Source organism: Typopeltis vanoorti, chromosome 13 (genome assembly GCF_054136105.1).
Source record: "Typopeltis vanoorti isolate ZY-2024b chromosome 13, IOZ_Tvanoo_1.0, whole genome shotgun sequence".
NCBI classification, from domain to species: Eukaryota; Metazoa; Arthropoda; class Arachnida; order Uropygi; family Thelyphonidae; genus Typopeltis; species Typopeltis vanoorti.
In genome coordinates, this window is record NC_143561.1 from 40,411,560 (window position 1) to 40,433,642 (window position 22,083).

At 34.3% G+C, this 22,083-nt stretch overlaps 1 protein-coding gene across 3 annotated transcripts in view; it reads right to left on the reverse strand.

The window, feature by feature from the left end:
• Positions 1-22,083, reverse strand: part of LOC150100074 (transcriptional repressor NF-X1-like) — a 222,136-nt gene that overhangs the window by 48,674 nt on the left and 151,379 nt on the right. For all 3 annotated transcript variants that reach the window (XM_090403287.1, XM_090403285.1, XM_090403286.1), the window contains exons 9-10: positions 21,327-21,557; positions 5,998-6,170 (exon numbers count right to left, since the gene is read on the reverse strand). In XM_090403287.1, the coding sequence (XP_090259413.1) occupies positions 5,998-6,170; positions 21,327-21,557 (404 nt within the window). The remainder of the gene's footprint in view (positions 1-5,997; positions 6,171-21,326; positions 21,558-22,083) is intronic.

Consider the following 22,083-nt stretch of genomic DNA (forward strand, 5'->3'; position numbering starts at 1 on the left):
ACATCTTAATCATATTCCTGATAGGTATCCTCAAGGGAGTGTAGAGGATATGATAGTACTACATGATAGAACTTACATCATTACTAACTTCCTATCTACAATTTTCCTCCAAATCAATCTATTACCTGTCAAGACTCCAACATCATCAGATCTTATATTTCTGTCTTTTAAGGCACTTTTTACTGTATCAATCCACCTATATTTTGCTCTTGCTCTGGATCTCTTTCCTGCCAACTTCGCAGAGAACACTTGTTTTGTTTAAGTAACCATACCTGAGATTAGCTCTGCTAACACATTCCTGGAAGCAAACAATGTCAAGTTCTTTCCTACTATCTTCATTTTTAATATTGTTTAGAGTTCATCTCTATAAAGAGATTTTTTACTCCGAGTGTTTATTAATTACACAAGGGTTCAATTCCGATTGGTGCAATGACTTTTAACTATTTCTTTTAGAATCTGGAAAATCGCTGACTCAAGACCAAAATAAAAAACATATACATTTAATGAAACTAAAACAATATATACACTTTAAATAAAATTACATAACTACAAAAATAACTAGTTCCAAGGCCTTCTAAAATAAATCAACACTTCAAAGATTTTCTTATCCAACAATATTAAATTCACTCATTCTATTATTGGATTGTTTGACATATATTTAATATTTAGTCTTCCAGACTAAACATCTTATTTTCACAACAACAAAAATGTTCAGAGTCAGTTTCCTTGTTAGACCTTTTCTGAAAATATAAAAATTTTCTTCTTTTCCATGGGATCCTCCTTTCTTATTGCCTTATGTAGCATATAATATTACTCCTCCTGTCTCACTGAAGTATAAATATCCTTACCTCTTGCAGTTCTATTTGATGTGCAATTTACTAATTTTTTTGTACCAGAGAAAGAACTTTCTACGACTACTTCATAAACAACATATTTAAATCGAGCTCTTCATGTTAAGCCACTTGAAAGTTTCAAATTTTACCAATTGCTTTTCCATAATAACCCAGTGTCCATAAGACAGATGATGAAATTTTCCATTTAGTGTTTCTTCAAACATTCAATTAGAACACCGAATGAAATATTTTCTTTTATTTACTAAATACTTGTTGACAGTCTCAACTCCTCCACAGTTTAAAGACTCACAGTTCTATGATTCCTTTTTGGAATCTATTAATGTTCTCCTGACTGTCATATAAAACTTAAAAACTTCCTAAGAACAAAATTCTCTGGTTGCTGTTCTCAAATGTCCTTTAGCCCTCTCTTGATTTTTTTTTTTACCCTGATACCAAATGCTCTCTCTGTCAGCTATCAATCACCCATCAAACTCCTTGACGAGTATGAGAACTCCATGTAAATGGCAAGCAAGAGGTTACATATAATGGCTGACAGGTGTCCGTTAGCATAAAGAGAATGCCTTTACAAAACACAATAAATATCTCAACACTTAATAATTTAAAATTACAATAAAAATGATTCAAAGTAACACAACTATCAGAATCTAGTTAAGTACATCAAAATTATAGATGCATTACATTAATTTTGACAATAATAATATCAATAATGGGCACACTGCAAGTGCCGATGTACGTGTTACAAGATAATATAATATTGCCACTGATGCCATCTGTTCACACCCCTAATCTTTCTCAAGACTCTCATATCTGTGATCTCTAGTCTTTGGTCAAGTGTTTTATTTCTAACCCAGCTCTCAGATTTGGATACTGTCTTGTATAGAGCTAATTTAGTGTTCTGACTAATTTGTCTCTTATTCCATATAAATTATTCAGTTGATTTCTACCATACCGGTTTTGTTGATTCTGTTGTCTATTTCCATATTTAATTTACCATCTTCACTAAAAATTGTGCCTAAGTAGCTGAAATGTTTTACTACTTCTATAGGTTCTCCATTCACAATGCAGTTGATATTTTTAATGCTTCTGCCTATTTTCATTGTCTTTGTCTTGTTATTGCTGACCTTCATACCAATTCTCTTACAACAGTTATTCAATTTAGTCTAATAGGTTTAATACTGCTTTCCTTATTAATGTGATCCATATAGATAATGAACAACAGAGGGGATAATGTATCTCCTTGTCTGACACCAGATTTAACATCAAACCATCTTCCTGTACTTGTTTCAATTCTAACTGCTGACTTACAACTCAAATAAAGACTAAGTATCTTGATATAATTCCCCGTAGCATTTTAAACAGCTTTTCTCGACACCTTGTCATATGCCAAGAGAAAAACTTTTTCAGATCTACAAAACTTAAATACACATCTTAGTTATATTCCAATGATTTCTCAACTATTTTTCGTAAAGTAAAAATCTGATCCTGACAGCCTCTATTTGACATGATTCCAGCTTATTCTTCACCAAGCTTCCCTTCCACAATCCTTCTCAACTGTTTCTCAAGTATACTTGCATAAATCTTGCCACGAAACTCAGTAAGAAATACCTGTGTAATTCTCACATTCAGTTTTATTTCCCTTTTTATATATGGGTACTATGAGAACTCTACTCCAATCAACTGGAATTTGTTCTTCTGTCCAGGCCTTCTGAACTATGCAGTGCAGTCACTATAAGACTATTACACCTCCATTCTTGAGTTTCTGGTTGAATATCATTTACTCCTGCTGCCTTACCACATTTTAGGCTTCTACTTCAAGTATTGATATATATTCCTGATTGCATGGCTTTTGAGTGTTTTTTACCACTGTGTTGTGACTGATCGTTTCATTTAGCAGTTTTTCAGAGTAATTAGTCCATACATCAAGGATATCTTTTTCTCTAGTTTTCATGCCACCTTTATCATTTCTAATTCCTTTTACAGCACTCTTTCCTCCATTTCTGATCTTTTTCAACAACCTCCAAAATATCTTGCCACCTTATTGATAATTATTTTTTATGTTCTTACCAAAGTCTTTTCATGACTTTCACTTAGCTACACAGTTTTAACACAGTGTTTAGCTTTCTTACATTTGCCTCTGTATTCTCTAAGAGGATAAGTGGCTTATTTGCCAGGAACTTTTGATATGCTTTCTTCTTTTCCTTCAATGCCTCTTTAACTTCTTGTGTCCACCATAGAATTCTGATTTTCTATCCTTGTACACAACCTCACCACATGCCTCTCTGGCTGAATTAATCAATGTTTTCTTCAGGATTTGCAAATGAATCACCAAGGTTTGGTTCCTGTTCTCAAAATCTTTCATTCTTTCTTGAATAATGTTCGTGTATTTTAGTCTACGGTTATGATGTATATGTATTGCACAGTGGGTGGCAGACAGGAGACAGATCTAATGCTGGAAGGAAATGTCATCAGGAAGGTAAGAGACTTTAGATACTTAAGTTCAACAGTGGAAGAAGATGGAGGAGCTAAGAAGGAAGTGGGATGCAGGATACAAGCGGGTTGGAGGAACTGGAGGGAGATGGCTGGAGTGTTATGCAATAAGAGGGTGCTGATCAATCTGAAAGGCAAAATCTATAGAACAGTAGTGAGGCCAGCTATAACATATGCTCACGAAACTGTGGCCCTGAGGAAAAATAACATCAGCAGGATGGAAGTAGCAGAGATGAGAATGCTTAAGTGGATGTGTGGTGTGACCAGAAAGGATCTTCTGAGAAATGACTATGTCAGGGGAACAGTGAAAGTTATGAACTTAGGAGCGAAAATACAGGAGGCAAGGTTGAGATGGTTTGGTCATGTGATGAGGAGGGAGGACGAATGTGGGGGAAGAAGGGTCATGCAGATGGATGTGCAAGGAAGGCGGAAGCATGGGTGGCCAAAGAAGAGATGGAGGGAGCTGGTAGAAGAGGACTTGAGGATGAAGAACTTGGATGTGGTGACAGCCCAAGACAGGAAGGTGTGGAGGAGACTCATTATCAACAGTGCCCCCACTTAAGTGGGAGAACCTGCAGAAGAAGAAGTCTACGGTTCACATCTGAGAGAGGTGCTCAACTTTGATTCGTTTAAAACTTTCTTACAGGCTTTTTTTTTTCAATATGAAATTCAATTTTATCTGGCTCAAGACCAAATGGTGTTCACTTCCAATTTCAAATCCTCTGTACACTCTAGTGTCCTGCACCAGGGAGAAAACATCACTATCAACAATAACATAGTCAATGAGACTTATTCCTTGCCTCTTCTCTCAATGTGAATTTGTGCACATTTTTATGTTGGAAAATGGTGTTAGTAATAACCAGTCCATGTCCTGAGCAGAAAACCAACAGGTGTTTGCCATTATTATTAGCTTTGCTCTTTTCTCCAAATTTTCCCAAAATATTTTTGTATGTCTGACAATCATTTCCTACTCTGCTATTTAGATACCTAACAAGGACCAACTTTTCCTTTTTCATTGTGTGTTGCTTTCTTTAAAGTCTCAAAAAATTCCTCAACTTCTACCTTAGTATAACCTTCTGTGGGACCATAGGCACAAATAAAGTCTCATCATCCAGTTCCCCATTCTGATATTTGACCACATCACTACTTGAAATTGCCTGCCATTCAAGAAGATTAGCCTCCTATTTATTGTTGAATATTAAGGAGTAGTAGCCATAGTATTGTTGAATACTATGGCTGCTACTCCTTTTCCTTGATTGTCATTGCCCGAATATAACATTTTGTATTTATTGCTCAGAAAGATCTCACCAGTTTTTGTCTTTTTTTGTTTCAGTCACCCCTATTATGTCAATCTGGTACTTATCCAACTCCTTAGCCAGCTACATTTCTTTGCCATTCAGGGTTCTCATGTTGACAGTACTGATCTTGAACTCTGTGATGTTGAGTTGGGTGTGTTTTTGGATTTGTCCCAGCAGCAGACTTTTCACAGTTTGCCCTAGTTCCCTGGCAAAAACAACAGGGGCCTTGTTTAACTGTGTGATGCCTCACCCGGCATGAAATTGTGTCATGGTGTACCATCATTTTATTCATGGTTTAAGCCAATAAGAATACAAATTTGGTTGGATAATCTCAAATTGGCAGCCCATTCAAATTCGTTCAGGAAGATACCTAACAGGTTGTTGGATTCTGAATAAAGAGAAATGGAAATATAATAAGAAGAATATAATCTGTAAGCATAAGTTCTAATCTTAATTATTATACTCAGCTGAGTAGTTTGCTAGTATCTCAATGAAAACTTAATTATTGTTTAACTGTATGTTCCCAACTAGAAATCTTTGTTTTGATGTAAATTTATGTGACACTGCATTAAATAATTTTATTTGAATGGAATCTTGTATTTGCCTGATTTTTTCATTGCACCACTCATTAAAATAATTCGAATCTTAGCAGGAACCCCATATAATAAAGAGAACTTTGGCCTAAAATTAAGTTAGTAATAACATAGATTGGTTGATTCCTCAACGTTGCTCATGCAAATTTGAACATAGAGTGGCGCAGTTAAAAATAAATATTCTCTGTGTTCGAATGAGGAGTCAATCAACAACTAGAATACACATCAGAGTAGAAAGTAGGATCCAACAAGGTACACCATGAAAAAGTGAGGATTGGACATTACGTCAGAAGCCCTGGTCTTTTCTCCCTATTCCTTTAAAGGCTATGTGGAAGTCTCCTCTCAGTTATACAGCTTTGATCTTTAAGCACCCTGTTGCAAAAAAGTAAATGTTATTTATTAATAATAATTATTATATGATGTTCACATTAAATAACAGTTGCAAAAAAATGTAAATGTTATTTAATGTGAACATCATATAATAATTATCATGACTACTTTCACTATACTAAACTTACAAATTAAATTTTTGTTTTCAGGAGAAACATTGTGCAGCCAACCTCTCATCACAGCAAGCACTGAATTACAAGCTTATGAAAAGTTATAAACAAAGCACCATGGCATCAATACTGTACTAAAGAAAATTCGCTATAGTAAATCTACTAAAGCAATTTCTTTGTTCCTCATCAGCTTGCTATAGTGAGAGTTAGAATTAACTGTACATGGGTGGTCAAATACAAAACATTACTGGGAGATAAATCTTACTTGTTCAGTTTTTTTCTGTTTCCAAATACATCATTAAGGCTTACGGATTGTCCAGCTTGAATATCTTGCATTTTTGTAGCCAGCAAAGAAGCAGATATTTGTCGAAAAGCTTTATTATTATCAGCACAAGTGGCAAGTTCTGACAGATTTCCACATGAACATTTCATTACAACCTGAAATTTAATTAATGGAAATTAGGTCAAAGAAACATTTCTGTTTTGTGATACATAAAAATTTAATTTTACTTTCCCTCAAATGGCATTTCATATATATGATCAGGAGGCTTATTACTAGAATATATAAATTAAAACTGTGGATGAATTCAATGAACCTTATGTTGGTGTGTAGTGATAACAATGAATCTGGAGTGTATTTTTTTTTTCATTTGAAAAGATGATCCCAATTGTTTCAACAGTAACCATCTTCATCATATTATCATAATATCTACTCATGATACTGATGAGTTCATTGAAAGTCAACTTAAGTAAGATAAGACAGTCAATGCTAATGTCCACAAACTCTTATGTGTATTTTTGGAAACTGTGTTATCTGTTTGACTGGAGAAAAAATGTCATCACCTGTTTAAAATTAACTTAATCTTTGAAATAGGCCTACTAAAACTGTTACCATCATATGATTTGTATTCAAGTTTATCTTCCAAGAAAGTGATGGATGGAAAAACGTGCTGCAAAAACATGAAGATAAATATAACATTTTATATTGACAAATAGAAAGAAGTGAAGTAAGGGATAAAACTACAATTATTAAGTTGACTAACAATTTAGAGTTAAAATTTTTAAACCTTTAATTATTTTTTTTTGGTCAATAACTACACGTGTGAAGAAAGTTTAAGAACTGAAGGCTTTTTTTCTTGATATACCTGTGAAAGCAACATCAATGCTCCTTTTAGAACTGCATTATATTGGATTTCTGATATCTTTTCTTCCTGCTAATTATCTTTCTTCTCTTCTTCCATTCATATATAAATGCCAAATAGAATACATTTATATATTTGGTTTAATCCTTTATCCAAGTATGAGCAAACAAAGTTTGCACCTGAAGTATTTTCAGGATGAGAACTTATACTGCCTTTACCATGAGTTTCCCTGAAGTATTTTCAGGGAAACTTATGGTAAAGGTGGTATAAGTTCTCATCCCTTGCGGACATGTATAATGCTATGCATTAAGGGAAGGGCCACTACCTAGACCGGTTTCGACCTTTATTGAGGTCTCATCAGTGGGAGGCAGACCTGGAGTGGTGATACTAAGGAAAAAGCAATGGAGAGGTCATATTCACCTATACGAGTTGCCAACTGATGTACCACCGTATTATTATGCACCTGAAAATACTTCAGCCGCAAACTTTGTTTGCTTACACTTGGATAAAAGATTAAACCAAATATATAATTGGTAGCATAGCCAAGTGAAAAAACTTCAGCAATTTAAATAGAATACATCTTTTTTTCCATTGTCATTTAAAAATCTTAATGCAATGCAAAGCACTTTAAACTTCTTGATACTCAGTTTCCATTTGTTCATTTCGGAATGTGAAAGACCAGTTGGGACTGGGGAATTAATGTTTGATCAACACCTTTCTGCTGCATGCCTCATTACTGATATTCATTCAGAAGCTGCATAAACATGGATAGGCTGCCATTTTATGTTGCTTCCACCTGGCAATCAGTGAAAGTCAACTATTGGAACAACAAAAGAACTAAGAATAGGCATCATCAACATATGAAGTATTAATGGAAAAGAGACAAAGTAAAAAAATTATGAAAATACCATGCTGATATAATAGCAAATAGGGCAAGGAAGGAAGCAGTGCATTCAACACTAAATATGATCACTTTCTTCAACTTGAGTCAATTTCAAACAGATTGATGTGCACACATTTCAAAAGGAAAAAACAGGACAAAGACTTATTTTACCTGCAGTTTCACTGAGAGTAAAAGTAGGAAACAAGCAGAAAAATTTTTCAAGCTGGCAAATAGGGAGGAGGTTGGTTCTTGTTTAAAATCTAATAGCAGAGTAGAGTAGGAAATTAATCCACTGAAATGTTCTGGAAAAGAGCTAATACTAATAAGTGCAAGATATAATTTTGATTAGGACATTGTAGTCATTATTAACACCATCTTGCAATGAGAGAACACAAACACATACAGAGAAGATACATAAAACAAGACTGATAGTGATGTCCAAAAGATTTGAAATAAGAAGTGACCAAAAACCTAACAGTGAGCAGGATTGAAATTGTGTACTAATGCTGCAAAAAAGTCTAACAATTCCCAAATGTATATCTAATGAACTCAGGATATACTAATGTTGTTGAAGAGAAATCTAAAATAGTTTTAAAATAGGAACCACCACATCAAAACAAAATCAGAAGACTGATTTGGGATGTTGGGAAATTGATTCCAAGAATAACTCCACAGCAGATGTAGAAAGTTAAAAGAGCAATACAAAAATTGTGTAGTTAATATTGCTTCTTTAACTCTTAGAGAATTTATATTCTCTAAGAGTTAAAGGTTTCCTACATTTTTCTTTACATTCTCTAAGAGTACACTCTTAGAGAATATAAAGAAAAATGTAAGAAAGCTAAGTTACATGTTAAAGTAGTAAACAAAAGTCACGAGAAGATTTCAGAAAGAATACAAGAACTAAACATCATGACAGTGGAAAAGTACTTTAAATAATGATAGAAATGGAAGAAAAACCCACATAAGGAATCCAAGATTATTATAAAGGTGATATTATTATTACATAGCACTTCCAGGGAGTCCAAAGACTCATCGAGGGAGGGCACCTACTCCACAATTCTCCATCTCCACCACTCAATCCACCAACTACAACTACGTTCATCTACCGCCGACCACCACCACTAGTATTTCCACAGACAGTCACAAACATCCATGCCCACGGTGGGATTCGAACCCGCAACCCTTTGGCTGGAGATAAGATAAGATAAGATATATAACACTGAAGATTAAGATATTCTGAATGCTGAAGTGATCATTTTGAAAAATTAATAAAGTAGCTTAATCCTGGCCTGATTGGCCAAGCAGTTAGAACACCCACTCTCTCTAACCAACAGGCTGCAGGTTTGAATCCCGCCATGGGAATGGATGTTTGTGAATATCTTAGTGTGGGACTACTGAAGGCCTGAGCTGACTCACAAAACTGCAAAAAATGACTTACAAAAGTTCCATGTTTGATTTTTAGAGCTGAGTTTATAGATAAGGTAAATATATATTCCCCATGTTGGGACGGGTAGTAGAATACCTCAACTGCACTCTTGTGTATCGTAAGAGGTGATAAATGGAGACCCAGTCCCTGGGATTAAGCCAGGTTCCCCCTTCGGGGGTTGGGCGAAGGGCTAATCACCCCTCCCTGTAAAAATTATCTGATTATGGAAACTGCAAATCTGGATGAACAAATGCTCCTGGCAACAGGCATGACTTGTGAGACCCCAGAAGACGGTTATCTAGCCTGGTCTAATGTGTAAAATGCATATATGACACACCAAGGGGGGGGGGAGCCTTTCGGAACTCTTGTTGTTGAAAGTCACTTATGAAGCCACAGAAAATTTTAAAGATTGGATCATGGAATGTCAGAACACTGTACCAGATAGGAAAAACTAGGCAGGTAACAAATGAAATGGACAACTACAAGTTAGACATTTTAGGCATCAGTGAACTCAGATGGACTGGTTTTGGTAGACTTATAACTAAAGACAACAAGACGATATTGTACTCCAGATCAGAGAAGCATGAAAAAGGAGTTGCACTAATATTGAACCCAAAAGTAACCAAAAGCCTGATGGAATGGGAACCAGTGAACGAGAGAATTATAAAAGCCAGGTTCTATTCTAAATTTATCAAACTTTCTGTTGTGCAGATTTATGCACCTACTAATGATGCAGATGAAGAAATAAAAGAATGTTTTTATGAACAACTCCAAAAGGTAATAAATTCCATTCCAAAACATGATATGATAATACTCATATCATGTTTGGTGATCTTAATATTCTTGGTGATCTTAATGCAAATGTGGGTAAAAGATCATATGCAGAAGAAAACGCCTTAGGTTTCGAGGCTTGTGGAGACCAAAATGAAAATGGCATGATGTTTGTATCCTTTCGTGAAATGAACAACTTTGTTATTGGAGGATAACTCAAGCATAAAGAAATATATAAATTGACTTGGATCATGCCAGATGGCAGTACAAGAAACCGAACTGATCATGTTGCTATCAATAGTAAATTCATAAGATCCATGTTTGATGTGAGAGTCAAACGTGGTGCCGATGTTGGTTCTGACAACTTCTTGTTAGTGATGAAGTTGAAATTAAAACTTCAAAGTGTATTAAGAAAGAAAAGAAGTTCAAGAACTGTATTTGATATTGAAAAATTAAAAATTAAAGAAACAAGAGAAAAGTTTAGATAAAGAACAGATTCAATATATTAGAAATAGAGGAAAATCAAGATGTAACTATAGAAAACAAAGTAGAAAAATATTGGAAAAACTTCAGGAATACCTACAATGAAGTTGCTGAAGATGTAATTGGTAAACTAAGAAAAAAGAAAAATAAAGAATGGTTAACTGCAGAAACTTGGAAGATTATTGAAGAGAGAAAAAAGATTAAATCATTAATGAACAATACAAATTCAGAATGATTATATAAGCTCCATAGCAATTATTATAATGAACTAAATAAAAATGTACAGAGAGCTGCAAGAGCCGACAAGAGAAAATATATTGATGAATTAGCAAAAGAAGTGCAACATGCTACACAAAATGAACAAATTAAACAATTTTATCAGATTATAAAATGAATCAATGGTAACAAAAAAGCAATCCCTTTCTCCATTAGAGACAAACAAGGAAAGTTATTGACGATTGACTCCAAAATCAAAGCAAGGTAGAGAGAATATTTTGATGAAACTTTGAATGTAAAGGTAGATACAGGATCTCAACAGGCGCAAAATATTACAACTAGTGTAATACCCACTTTGAACATTTCCGAAGACGAGCTGATCTTAACACAACTACTACCAAATTACAAAGGTTATACAATGAAATACGAAAGACAGAAAAAATTCCTCAGCAATGGGAAGAAGCAGTAATTATAAAAATCCCTAAAAAAGGAGATCTGACCAATGAAAAATGGAGAGGAATAAGTTTGTTTTCAATTCCCGCAAAAGTTTTTACAAAAATTTTAATTAATAGACTAAAAAAGGAAATCGAAAATTTATTAAGAGAAGAACAGGCAGGTTTCTAAACTTGTTGCAAAACCATCCAACAAATATTCACTCTTAGAATTATAATCGAACAATGTATAGAATTTCAAGCCCCACTTTACCTAAACTTCATCGATTTTAGTAAAGCATTTGACTCAGTAGATAGAGAGAAACTTTGGAAAATATTAGAAGAATATGGAATACCTAATAAATTTCTCAACATTATTAAGAATATATATAATAGCAGCAAGTCTTGTGTGGAATAGATGGAAACTTACAGACTTCTTTATCATTTAAACTGGAGTTGGGCGGCGCTGTGTTCTATGTGGTCTATTATTTATCATTTTAATTGACTGGATTATGAAAAACTCAATCAATCATCAAAAGAGAGGAATACGTTGGAACTTTACATCCACACTGGAAGACCTTGATTTTGTTGATGACATAGTGCTCCTGTCCTCTAAGTTAAATGACTTGCTCACCGTGCAGAAAGTGTGGGTCTTCATATAAACAAGAAGAAAACCAAGGTCATGAAAAATCAAACAAAGAAATTAAGTTAAAAAATGAAACAATTGAAGATGTTGATACTTTTACATACCTTGGATCAGTAATAAATAAACAAGGTGGCACCGATGAAGACGTTTTACAAAGAATTGCTAAAGCACAAAATTGTTTCAAGTCATTAAATAAATCATGGAAAGCATCAAATATTACAGTTAAAGTGAAAATTATTATCTATAAATCTATTGTGCAAGCAGTACTGCTATATGGCACTGAAACTTGGAAACTTACCAAGGCACAAAGTAATAAATTAGATATTTTCCAAAACAAATGTTTAAGAAGAATTTTAAAAACTTTCTGGCCAAATACAATCACTAACGAGGAACTTTTAAAGAAAACCTTCTCCAAGTCAATAGATAAAGAGATTCGCCTAAGAAGATGGAAATGGACTGGACATGTTCTTCGCATGAGGATAAACATAATTCCCCAAGTAGTACTGAGTTGGGCTTCAGACAGGAGACACTCCAGAGGTCGCCCAAAATTAACTTGGAGAAGAATGATGGAATCTGAAATGAAGGAGGCAAAATGTCCCTTGAAGCTGCTCTTGCTGCATGGGACAGGGGACAGATGGAAAACCAGCATTGCAGCCTTATGTGCCAGTAGGCATGGAAAGACTTGATGATGATGATGATGATATATATATATATATAAAATTCTTAGCCTACCATGGTACTAATACAATAACATTTTGGATGTGGAAATAACATTAGAGAGCAAGAGCAGAACTATGAGAGATAACATCAACAAGGAATGCAATCATGACTATTTAGTGTTAGGGGCTTCTAGAAATGCCATTAAAAAACTGCAATGTGGAAATGGCAGCTGCAGTTGTTATTTGACATAAAATGATTGAATATAGAGGTATAAATATTTTATACAGTAGAGGCTCACCTCCAAAGAGATCAGATAAACAGTTATAATGCAAGGATTGCTGTAGCGAAATTCAGAGAAAAAGATTACCTTCCCCATTCCCAAGAAATAAATGCTAAAAGGGAATTGGCATTCTATTGTATGACAATGGCTTCTTAAATTCCTCATGCAAGCTTAACAGTTCTGTCCAGCTCATCACTCACTACCCCCCCACCAAAAAAAAAAAAAAAAAAAAAAAAAACTGGTTCTTAATTTACTTCCTCCTATGTATTGTAATGTTTCAAGTATTTACTGGAAAGAATGAAGCATTTTAAACTCTAAATAGCTAAGGACTAAACTAGATTATTTTATCACTTTAAAAATTCATATTTAATTATTTCAATTTATTAAAAATTCAGATTTTAACTTTAGGGCATTACTGATCTTCATTTTAGACTTTTGTAGTGAGAGAAGCATTAACTAAATTAATACTGAGAAGGTTATAAAGATTCAAATTCTGTTAGCTAGAACAAAAAGAGTAAAGAAAAAATTAGGAGGGAACGAATAATCAAAGTAAACTCATATGCAATAGCATATAGAATTCTGACTGCCAAATTTTCAATGTGCACTGCTATTAAAAAAATATTTTAAATAATACAAGGTTAATAAATATCCATTTTTATAGCCAAAACACTGAAGACTAATAAATTTGGAAGAAACTCTAGCTGAAGTCAGAAAACAAAGAAAATAGTAGATAACAATGCATAGGAAATCGCAGGAAATCATACACTGATGACAGACTACAAAGGAATGACAGGAACTATATAAAACATAAAAACAACATGAAAAACAGTACAAATTCAAACAATATGCTATGGAAGCAAGTAAGAAAGAAGGGAATAAGAAGAGTATTAAACTATTAAAAATAAATACTCCAAATTAGTGTTTAAATTTTGAAATGTTGTCTGCGCAGTTAGCCTCGTTGCTGTACGCTTCGCAACCATATGCCTGGGGAAGGAGTGTCCTAGATTCGATTCCCGTCAGTAACGTGAGGAGCTGAAGGATCTTCCTCAGCCATAGCCAAGTTAGCCGGTCTTGGGCGTGGACAGTAGGGTTTTTTCCCCCACTTTATCCTGGGGTTTTTCATCCCGCAAAGCAGGCAAACCGGCCTTGAGAACTCAACACTACGGACATAGGATACACCACGCGGTAGGGCTAACCACCTTATCCTATGAACAGTTTGAGGTCCGATGATTAATAAACCCTCGACACCGCAAGGTAAAAGAGGGAAAAGGAAGATGAGATGAAATGAGATGAGATTTTGAAATGTTATGACTGCTTAAAATTAATGTTGCTTCCCTGAAATCTTAAGTTGAACTAAATATATGCAAAACCTGTACTATTAAAATCAAATAAAAAATAACCTCAAAACATTAGCAGTCGCGTAAACTTTATAATTGTTGAACAGCTGAGCAGCAGTAGTCAGCTTAAAGGAAGGGGAAAAGTTATTGGTACAGCTAGTGTAATCAAGTCTGCATCATTGGACACAGACAATTTATTTATTTATTGCTGCAACATTATGATGACACTTAATGATGGACAGTGGGTAGATATATTGATACTGCTGTCTTAAAACTAAATTAAAGATATATGGTATAATGTACAGTATTATACCATTTTGTGTTATTTTTTAGTTAATTTTGAATCTACATTTAATATATTTATACCACTTGATAGTGGAATTTAGATTTTAACTTGAGCATTTGTGTTTAAAAATGCTGATCTTGATCCATAAGATAAATTCTAAATTATTTGATGGCGTACTGACTTTAATTTACTTCCTAATGAAAGTAAACAATTTCAGATGCAAAAGTTTGAAAGAAATGGACAATTCAAGATAAACTAATATGCAATAGCAAACACAATTCTGGCTGCAAAATTTTACAAGGCTTGCAGAAAAATGTTCAGCAATTTGAATGGTAGAATTAATTATGCTGGCATGTGTGTAGTTTATAGTAAAGGTAATTAAGATATAACTTAAACATTTTTGTTGGTATTTATTTATTGCTGCAATGTTATTAATATTCAGAAACATCCTTGGAGTTGAATCATTTTTGCATATCTAAGAAAGAAAAAAAAAATTACTCGGTGTTACCTTATTATAATATTTCTGTTTTCATTTAAATGCAATATAAACATTTGACATTTAAATACTATTTAAATGTATTTATTGTCTAGCACAGCTAACTACAGAAGAAACAAATTCACTCTCTGCAGAATGACTTCCTTCTGGTTAATTTTGAATCTATCTTTAATATATTTACACCACTTTATAGTGGAATTTAGATATTAACTTGAGCATTTTTATATTACTTAGCTCCATATGCTTTTTGTTTAATTTTATGTAATTTCTTTAAGTATGAGATTATTTCTGTTGTGTTATTTTTAGCAATGTTGCATTAAGTTCATATTTTATATTCTTGAAATGTAAATCTGAGTTATTCTGAAATGCCTTGTGATTGATTGCAACAGTTATGATCACTTAAAATTATTTTAACTGACATGGAGCTCAAAGATCTTAAATGGAATTTGAAATCATTGTTTAGCATTGAACATTTCTGGTGGGATAATACTGTAGTACTTATAAGTTTCTATTGTAGCTGTTTTATTACAATTACTATAGAAAGCAGCTAACTAATAAATTACAGCTATAAATCATACCAGTTACTTTGTTTTCTTATTGGCAAAAAATATAGACTTTTTTCAAATTTTTATTTATTTATTTTTTTAAGGATATGCTCACAGAAGAAATTTAATCATAAATTTGACTTTACATATCAAAAGTTTGCATGGATAACGAGAAAGTTGCTGCTAAAATGCAGCTTACTGCATGTGGCTCGCATCAAGAACTCCAGCTTCATACTCTGCCTATACCAAACCATGCAACATAGCAAATCAGTCATCACTAGATTAAAATCTGATTTCATAAAGGCCACCAAGCAGGAAAAAACTTGCCTCCTGTCCAAATGGAATACAAGCCTTCTGGTTGCTTGCTAAGGCCATTGTACACAACTTCTGCTCTCCTATACATCAACCTGTCTCATCCTGATGGCACCACTGTCACACTTCACCCAAAGATAAAGCTGACCTCCTGACATCACTCTTTTCCTCAAACTCCTGCATAGATGACCAAGGGAAATCACCTCCAACCATACCGGAATCAAAGCACATATGCCATTTATAGTTTTTTGACAAAAAGTCATCAGAAAACTACTAAACTTGAATACTAAAAAGTTTTCTGGTCCTCATGGCACCCTCCCAACTGTTCTCCAAAATTGTGCTCCAAAAATAATGTCTGTCCTGCATTATCTCTATAATTTATTATACACTAGCTGAGCTCTCCTGCTTTGCTAAGGTCAACTTACACTATCAGTGGTTAAATTCAGGGTATTTACTCGAGTATTTGGTGCTGGTGCTTTCCTTATGATGTAGAATCACGAGCATTTTAAACAACATTAGAAGTTTCATCATCCTCGACAAAAATCATTAAATTCTCAGGACTGCTAACTCAAGAACATGTTACATTTAACTGCCTGTGTCCAAACTTTCATTTCTTAAATCTAAACCTGCATATCTGTCCTGGGATTTCATTGCAAAGCAAACTTTTATTGGAAATTGTATCTGTTTGAAAACAAATGGATTTTGGTGTATCATTAGTCACATTTGTAAGTGGTACTATGAAAGTAGAATGAGCAGAACGACCACCTTGCAAATAGCTGCTATACCTGACGATTCCACAGCCAGAGTGATTTTACCTTGGCTTCTCAACTTAGCTAATAACAAATTTAGTGAGAATCATCTTTTATCAAATTCAAAGCCTTACATACATTACAGTATGTCAGATGTACTATATCATTTACTGTTCTTTGATCGCCGAATGATTTTGGTCCTTTCACATGCATCAAGAACATTCATAAATAAAGTCTTCAGCATTATTGGAATGTACACTATAAACACGACCTAGAACATTGCTCTTTTTCACACCACGATAACTGTTCACGTTGGCACCTTGTTTTGTTCGTTGAAATTTGCTTTGATGCCAGGTATAGTATGTAGGTACCTTGTTATAGGTCAGTGTTTGAGCAAAATTAACTTGATGCATAGCTTAAAAAAAAAAAGGCTGTTAATGTTGTGTCCCTTGGTGACTCTCCACTATGCTGTGTGCATTACTTTCTGTGAAGTTCACTCTTTGACCAATTTCGAGATGAACTATGGATGGATGGTACTCGTGAATATCAAAAGATAAAATCTGTCAAATGGCTTCAGAGGTACTGATGTATCATCCGGTTTGGTATAGATCAACTTCGCTACATTCATTTTGCACACGAAATGTAGCTTGACATGAGCCTTTGTTGACATACTTGCATACATATTTGATGGATTTCATGAAACTGCAAATTTCAACATTTATGTTTGCATTAAAGGTTCCTGACAAAAGCAGATTATAAAGCACTATATGGTGATTATCAATTTTAAAAGTTCCTTGACTATTATGTATGGTAGCAATTCGGCCACCATCTGAAGGAGCACATCAACATTATCATGGATATCCATCCTCACCTGTTTGAGTTTCATTGATAAATGATCTTGGATATCTCTTCACGCACTTTTCTGACTTCATGCACAGCGAGTTTGGACGAACAGGTCCACATGGACTGTGCGCCATATGTTATATCGAACAGTTCTTTGTCATTGAGGAGACGGTATCTTGGTGCTTATAATGGAATTGATTTCATGATTCCTGATTTTATCTTCGAGCCAAATCAATATGTGAGCATGTGGCAATCTTCCTTTTTGTCATTCTACTGAATACATATAGCATCTCCATGCTCCAAAAATCTTGTGCTTTGTGATGAGATTCAGCAATTTCATCAGCTTGCCATGAAAAACTCTTGTAGTGATGTGCCTGTCATAAGTCTTATTACCGGGTAGCAAATTGTCAAAATCTCTGTCTAGTTACTGTTGCACGTGAAGGTAACAGAAAGGTCAATACCACCATATGCTCTAACATAGACCATTGCATTTTGAATCTTGCTGTGGAAACAATGGGGACTTCCCACGAAAGAAGGAGGCAATATTGAATTTGGCCAATGTTTGAAGCATTTTCATTCAGCACACAATGCATCATGGATATGTGTATAATTTTTCACCAAAGTTTACTTTGGTTTAAACATATGTATGCGATACACTCAGGCTCAATTTTAGCATACATGTCAACCAGTATTGACTGATGAGTTGACCTTATATATGTAGTGGATTTAAATTTTTCATCTGTACCATGACCCGATATGCATAAAAATTTTTCTACTTGCAGGTTTTTCACTTCCTGGATTCATTTGTGGTAAAACCAAAGCAATATCCATCCTCTCCTGTGCAAAATAAAAGTGGATATTAGAGTGCATCATAGGCTCTATACATCTCGCATATCAATTTCAGTCTATCATTGCGACCATGTAAGATTATATATATCTTTGCAGTTAAATTCTTGCCCAGTAATAACAATCACTACTTTATTAGCTGTGGGCACATTAAATCTGCCTGTGTGATATCCTCTTGGTTCTCAGTTTGCATGTATGGCCAGTCTTAGTTCTTGCACATTGTTAGCATTCTCTAGACAACTTAAGTTTGTGTGTGTGTGTATATATATATATATATATATATATATATATATATATATATGTTATGCTGATATAACATTCCTCATAAATCAAATACAATTTCTAATTTCAACCCTGTGATCTGTCTACAATGGAAAGCTGCTTTTTCATGTAGGTTTGAAATGAAAAAAAATTTGTAAAAATTTATGACCATTTGATTCAAGTGCCAATAAACTTCCAGGCAAATAGTATACTTCACCTTGAAAGTACATATGAATCCCCTTTCAACTATTTGCTTCGCACCAAATGATGTCATTTGAAATGAAAATAGTTAATAATATTCTTAAAACAATTGCAAAATTAGGAAAAGATAAATTATTCGACACAATATATTTAAGAATATCAAGAGGATTTTCAATTTTTGAAGTATCATTTTGAAAAATATCTGTATAAGATTGTATCTCGTCAAAGAGTTCCATAAAGAAATCCTATATCACATTACACCTGGTTAGAATCGTTAGAATTACTTACATTGGCGACATGACGATTTCGCAGATTTCAGAGTAAAATGCAGGCCCTGCATTTTACCACAAGAGCAGAACCTGTGTGCTGCCTTTGTGGTAAAACCTCTGCTTATTGACCTTCTCTGGCTCAAGTTTCTTTGCCCCATTCAGTAATATTCACCTACTATATTTGTCATTTCCCAAATAGTGAAAACCACTCTTACCTCCATGTTTTCTCCATGAATCTTGACCATCTGCAATCCAGTTTCCAAGTAGTGAAGTCATCTTCCTAGGTGACCTTAATGTCCACAACTCCAACTGGTTCCCTCCTTTCCAACATCACTAATCAAGCTGGTCATTATGTGTCAATGTTCTTAATCTTGTTTTAACTAGTTCTTCCATATACAAAGTAGAGGATTGCCTATTCTCTTGGCAACTCAGTTAACAATCTTGTGCAAATTTCCATTCACACAAAATGCCCTCTCTCCAACCACTTCCAACCTCAAGATCTCTGGCACAACAAAGGTGTCAAGTGGAATGAACTACTATTCTTTTCCATAGTCTGACTACTTCTGTTCTAATTTTCTGACCCAGACAACTGCACTGAAGAAATTATCCCCACTGGCATGAAGGCCTTCACTCTCCATTCTATCCAAAATTCTTGCCCACTTTCCAAGCTCTGGTTCAACAGAAGATGTATGAAAGCATTGGAAAAAAACCTGAACTTGCCACAGGTAGCTAGCAACAAGAGCCCCAGCTTCATACTTAGCCTATGCTTTGAAGCACACAATATATGTACAACTCATCAGCAAATCCAAATTGGCCCTTCTCAAAGACCAACAGCAGAAAACTCACTTCCTGTCTGAATGGAAGCCATGCTTTCCAGTCCTTTGCAAAGGCCATTGAATATAATTTCTGCATGCTTACACTTCCATATCTCTCTCTCACCTCCCTATCCTCCCTCCATCCTTCCTTCCCAATAGCTACAGCTCTTCAAGTAAAATATCAAGCCTTCTGCTTTCTCTATCCTTACCTGCACCCCATGGCACTGATGTACAATAGGTTCTTATACCTCTCGTGGGTGGAATAAAAACAAAATAAAAGAATAAGATGGAAATTTGAATTTATGGCTTGTTGGCTGAAGATCAGGGATGCTATCCACTTAGTTAAGGCTGGGGATGCAATATGTAATATCTTACTGATTGTTTTCATTTCTGCTTTATGAATGTAATATCACAATTTCATAGTTATTGTAGTTTCTATGTTAATATATTTCACATTACAAATCAATTCCAGATTTCTGAAACTGAATTCTTAAATACATCAGATTGATTTCCAAAGTTTGTTTACTAGTACATTTGCCAGCTGGTTGGAAAAGTGGTTAGCATACCCAGTGGCGTATTTAGGTATAGGCCCGGGCCTAGAGCAGCAAATTTTGAGGGGCAGCGGAAATTTCCGGGCTCTCATTTTTGTAATTATATTTATATTACGAATTTACGATATAAATAGATTATGCATGTAAATCAACATGTTCATTAAATATGGGGGCGCAGCACTTTCTGCGGGCCTAGGGGCAGGAAATACCTAAATACACCACTGAGCATACCCATTCTCCAACGAATAGGCTGCAGATTTGAATCGTACTGTGGAAATGAATGTTTGTGATTGTCTTCAGGTAGGAGATGAATATCACTGCTTGGTATTAAGACTACCATCCTGCTTATTAGAAGACTGATCATCAGCAGGATGCAAAAAGCTCCATGTTTAATCTATATTGAAGGGTTTCCAGACTATGTAAAAAATAAGAAACCTTTCATAGGTAGGAGTCATAAAAAGTATTACATTGCATCTGTGACAATTAAGCTAGCCAGGTGCTTCTAAGCTTTGGTTGGAATCGAATGTAATCTAGGACATGAGAAACTAAGGACTTTAAAATGAAGGTAAGTTAGCCACAACTCCCCCTGGATTCTTCCTCAAGAAACTCTGTCCCCCCCCCTCCACCCACTATTTTTTTTTTATTTATTTTTATTTATATGAGAGAATTAGCCATCTCATCATAGTACAAAGTAGGTTTGTAACAATCCAAACTACTTTATCATAATAGGCAATAGAACCTAATATGTTAACAGGAGATAACAGATCAGATTTATAATAACCACATTTCATATATCACTCAAGAGAGTACCATTTTATTTCAAATAAAATAATAATGGAACTCTCTCTCTCTCTCGAGCATGCATATCTGAATTGTTGATTCATATAAACCTTTTATTCTGTAACAATTAAGCTATGGAATATGATTAAGGTTGAAAAATTATGGCAAATGATTAATCTTTCTGAGAGAAAGATTTATTCATTTACAAAATTACTAAAATTAACTGGTCGAGAATTACAAATATTTCATACGAAAGTGTTCGACTGAATACTAAAATATGATATTTTAGTATTCAGGGATGCTATCCACTTAACTAAGTGGATAGCATCCCTGAATAATTTGATATGAGCACTAATTAAATTTACCTGAGTTTTACATGGAGTATTGGGACATGGTCCGCTATGACACGGTGATCCACAAGGATGGCTACAACTCACTCTAGGTACAGGACATGGCTGAGTGCAGATGGCACCTTCCCTCAAACAAAGACCTTCATGACAAATGTTCTGACAAGTGTGCACACCACAAGGAAGAGGTTTTTTACAAGGTAGACCACAAGATAAACCAGTTAAAAAGCATGGAACATTTTTTCTTTTCTAAAATATATATATATAAAAAAAAAACATAAATGATTTAAATATCTAATCATATATTTATATCAATCTGTATAAAATTAGTCTATAAGAAGATTATTAGACAGACAATGGGGGAGAAACAGAAAGTCACATGGCATTTAGAGCAACATAAGAAGAATAAAAATGTTCAGCAGCAAAATGGAAAACAAATCATGGAATCAGATAAGTTAGTACACAATAACAAAAATCTGGTAAGTAAAGTTGATTATAAAGGATGATATCTGATAAAGAAGGATGTTATTTGATATGGTGACTATCATAAAACATGCCATTGATGAGTAGGTTATAATGTCAAGTTTTCCTGGAAAAAAAAAAAAAAAAAGAAATATAATGCAAGCAATTGAAAAACAGAAAACAAAAGAGGTCATAATTCTGGTAGGTGGCAATGATTTAACTAGTGATAAATTCAGTATGAAAGAAGATGTGAAAAGGTTGTTGGAAAAAGCGAGAGCAAAGAGTGAGAAAGTAAAAAATCATTAGTATATTA